The sequence below is a fragment of the Merops nubicus genome, unplaced genomic scaffold (assembly GCF_000691845.1).
Source record: "Merops nubicus isolate BGI_N331 unplaced genomic scaffold, ASM69184v1 scaffold28210, whole genome shotgun sequence".
Taxonomy (NCBI): domain Eukaryota; kingdom Metazoa; phylum Chordata; class Aves; order Coraciiformes; family Meropidae; genus Merops; species Merops nubicus.
In genome coordinates, this window is record NW_008582639.1 from 2,349 (window position 1) to 6,653 (window position 4,305).

The 4,305-nt window shown below is 44.6% G+C and overlaps 1 protein-coding gene across 1 annotated transcript in view; it reads left to right on the forward strand.

Annotated features, from left to right (window-relative positions):
• The first annotated feature begins 352 nt into the window (after positions 1 to 352).
• Positions 353 to 4,305, forward strand: part of STRA8 (stimulated by retinoic acid 8) — an 11,999-nt gene continuing 8,046 nt past the window's right edge. The window contains exons 1-3 of the mRNA XM_008938398.1: positions 353 to 446; positions 1,859 to 1,943; positions 2,345 to 2,497. Coding sequence (XP_008936646.1) covers positions 440 to 446; positions 1,859 to 1,943; positions 2,345 to 2,497 — 245 coding nt within the window. The 5' untranslated portion in view covers positions 353 to 439. The remainder of the gene's footprint in view (positions 447 to 1,858; positions 1,944 to 2,344; positions 2,498 to 4,305) is intronic.

Here is a 4,305-nt window from a genome sequence, read left to right on the forward strand (position 1 = left end):
AGTCATCCAACAAGACTTCACAGCATGGTATTTCTGGATGTGCTCTGAGAAGACAACAATCCAAACAAGACTATTTGCTGATGAAAGAAGATCAGAGTTAAGTAGCAAATGTCTATGTGACTGGGTGTTATGTGTATATATTGCATAACATGCACCCAAATATTTATATTTAAATTTGCTCTGCTATTAGTTCATGTCCCTTTTCATATGATTAAGGGTAGCTGGTGAAAAAACACAGTTGTTTTCACAGAAACATCCAGATAACTGAAGGTCAAAGTGAAGAAAAAGTGAAGAAATCAACCAAGGCATGTTAAAACCTAAATCTAGTCAGAGCAGAGAGCAATCAGTTCTGATTTCTTCTTATGTTTAGTATCAGGTTTTGCATAAGGCTAAGAAATCTATCCAGAAGCTGGAGCAAGCCTTGGGTTCTTTGCTGAAGATGAAAGGTAACTGTATGCGAGTATTTGCCTTGGGCAGAATGCCTGGACTTGTTTTTTTATTTATTTGTTAAATAGAGACAGGTACACAGCTGAGACCATCAAACCATCAGAGCCAACTGCAGCTTTACTGGTAGCAAAATGCAAGGGATAGTGAAAATTTTGTCTACTGACACCCTAAACACCACACCACAGAAATGACCCCTGCCTAGCCTGGGTGAAGGAAGGAAACAACTAATTCCTCATGGCAGCAGGCAGTTGGGCTGTCACCCTTGTCATCCTGTTGCCAGCTGGCCCACAGGAGATACGGGGCTGCCGTGAGACCACAGGCTGCATGCTTGGGCTCCCACTGAGAGGCTGCAGGAGGAAGTCACAGCCACCACAACCACTCAGCATCATGAGTCAATCACAACCAGAGCTTAAACTTCACTACAGCAGGCTCTGGTGTGAGGTAAAGGAGGAGGACAGAGAAGCTGTTGAGGATTTCTTAGTATAGGAAGCCTCTAGTTAAGAATTTACTTCGATAAAATGGGTGGGAGAGTTGCTGTGGGTTTGTTTTCTTCCAGCTTGGTGGGTTGTTGTCGTGCCCTCCTCAGTAACTGCCTGTGGAACCTCGGGTCCTGCAGGTTTAGCACGTGCTTTTAGCAGCTGAGGCAGCTTCTGCCATGGGGCTTCAAGTCCTTGCCAGTGTGCCTGCTGCTTCCTGGTGTTGGCCACTGCCTCCCATAGCAGCAAGGAGGGCTGGGAGCTGATGGGGTAGACATACCTGGGTTTATGTCCCTTTAAGTGTCCAGATTAGTGTCAGCTAGAAGGAAACACTGCTATTCATGCAACCTGCACCTCCAATAATTTACATCAATTAAAAGTCCCGGTGCTGAAAATGAGCAGCCTCCTCTGAACCCACATCCTTGGACAACCCATAAAAGTCAGTTATAAGTAGAAGGAATAGTTTGATAGAGCAAAATTGAAGGGATCACGAATGGGAAGGCTGGTTGAGAAGAGTTTGGAAGTAAACTAATCTCTGTATTTACCTGCATATGTGTAGGCTTCATACTGCTTGTGAATCACAGGTTGGTTGTCAGGGGTTTTTACATGGAATTTGCTCATTACATGGCAACTGCAAAATACTGTATTGACTAGTGCTTGCCTGGACTTTGATTTGCTGGGTGTTTTCACCATCAATTCTGTCAGACCAACATTAGGAAGAAGGCATTGATTCTAAGTTCCTCAGTGATTGTAAACTCTCAGTAATACTAGTTGCATTGCAGGAGAGACAAAAGTTTCTCCCTTCACATAATTTTTGCCTAATGAAAAGCTGTGGCTCATGAAGTTGTTGAAATTGTTCTGTTTGATTCGGGCAGAGGGTGAGAGGGAAGCCAAAAGTGCCAGTAATGTGACAGTAACCTTTCTGCTGACAACAGAGTCTTTCAGTCTGGAGGATGGGAACCCATCCAGCTTGGAGGAAGTCAAGGAGGAATATGTCGAGAGGCACTTCCACAATCACAGGTAGGGGTTTATACCAATCAAGGAGAGACTGATAATATTTTGCACTTGCTTCCAGCCCAGTATCTCTGAACTTCTGTCATTGTTACTGAATTTCCAAGCAGAGACCTTTCACTGCGAGGAAAAGGTTAAGAGATTTCACCCAGACTCCTGTAAACCCATACAGAGCATGAACACTCTTAGGTGTGGTGTTGCTCTCATTTCTGGTCAGTGCTTGTATTTCCTTTAGCTTCTATATAGCTGTTCTCCACCAAGGACCACTCATTTGCCTGCAAGACAAAAGGAGGAGGAGAAAGCTGGCTTGGGAAGAAGGGCTGTGGACTGTAGAGTGACCATGACAGGGGCCTTATTAATCCAGTTAAGATATTGTGCCTGTGGCTTTTTTTCCTGTGTGTTCTTTCCAGCACTGCATCAGACTTGGAATCTGTGAGTGAGAGTGACTCTAGCGTCTGGTATTTGATTCAAGAATGTGAAAAACAAACAATGGAGGAGGATAGGAAGCCAGAATTTATCCAGTCTCCAGACACTTCATCCCCAGATCTGGTGGAATTTGAACGGTAGGTGCACCCCACATCACCTTGAGGTTTTTAACTTGTTGCATTAACATTGCATATGAGGTCACTGCTGTTGGTGCAGCGCTACTGGAGCCTGTGTCTGCCTTGCAGAAGCCTTGAGCCACCCGCTGTGGCCTTGCTGGTGATGAAGCTGAGCACCTCCCAAGTCCTTTACCTGCAACTAGCATGTCAATGGACTCCCAGCCTTGTAGCTGCCCTCAGCTCTCCAGGCCTTGAAAGATCTTTGAGGACTTCCCACTCATCCTCAAGAAAGAGAAAAGAATTTTCTTTCAAAATCAGCCCGTGTGGCCAGGCTTTACTGCTGTCCTTACGGCCTGCAGAGTGAGATGCAATATTCCCGCCAACAACAATAGCTGAGATAGAACAGGAGGTTATTCATCTAGAATGATTTATGCAGGTGCATGTCCCTGTGTGTTTGTGTTATCAGTATCACTTTCAAGTTGTATCCCTGCAATGGGGCCAGACTTCAGGAATCTAGGAATTGCTGCACCAGATTAAATTCTCCAGAGTCTAGCTATATGTGTTCTGAGGAGGTGCAGGAACCTTGCAGAGGCAAGCAGGTACTTTCCCCCCACAGTGATGTTCATCCTTCCTGTAATGGCATTGTTGGGAAGAGCTTGAACACTGTTGAGCCTTCCAGAAATAGACCTCTAGCTTCTGGCAGTTTGGAGCAGGTTTTTTTTTTGTGTGATCAGATCAGGGTAAGGCTGGATGTGACCACGGAATTTCATATAGTCCTCAGCCTGCAGAACAGTGCTGGTCTGGAATGTAATCAGAAAACACTCCTCAAAATGTCTGCAACACAGTGAGGAGGAGAGGAACCTAAACACTTCAGTGTGTGTTACACTTAGAACTAGTGGGTGCACATGTGGAACCCCCTTTAGGATCAGGTCCTAAGTGCCTGACTGAGGTACTAAAGTCAAAGAACACTTTTCACGTCAGTGGTCCATGTATTTTAGTCTGAGGTTGTAATGGTAAAATGACTGTTGTTTTTCAAAGTTACTGATATCTTAAGACTGAGCACATTATTCATCACATTCTTCCCCTTGCTGTCAGAATTAGTACTTAGAGGACATGGATGCTTTTCCAAAAAGATAAATGATGATTTCATTGTACAGATTCGAGAAACAGATGAATGTCTTACCTCTCCTGTACTATCAAGCAGAATCAGTTTCACTCAAACCATTCCAGAGTTAAAAATATGCAGTGCAGGGGAATCCACAGCTGCAGCAGGCATCCTTTTCCACAGCATCACCACCAGAAAGAAAAACTTGCACAGTTCCGTCTTCTCTTTTGCTTTGAAGTGGTGCCTGTCTGTAAAATTCCCTTGGACTATTGGAGCTCTTCATCAAAATGAGCCTGCAGCTGTGCCAGCAGATGGCACCATCCTCCTGCTACTCTTCCTGCTTTGCTCTTGTGAGAATCGGTGGTGGCTGTGGTATGGTAACCTTTATGGGACCTTGAGATGTGCTGGATCAATATTTTTGGGGGAAATACGTTCTACTTCGTCAAAGGCTGCACGACAGAGCTGTAAACACCCTTCTTCATGGACAACGTAGACCATGGCTTATACTGTGTGGACTCTGGCACTTATCCTGCAGTCTTATGGCAGATTGCAGTTGGTTCATAGCTAATTCTTCTCAAAAAATGATCTTTTATAACAGGCATAAAACAGTAGAGACTCTTCAGCAAAGAAAAGAGCAGCCTTTTGGTCTAATCACATTATTTGGGCAGCATCAGAAATCCCTTGAGCTTCAACAGACTGGGTTTTTTCCATGTCCAGCAGCAGG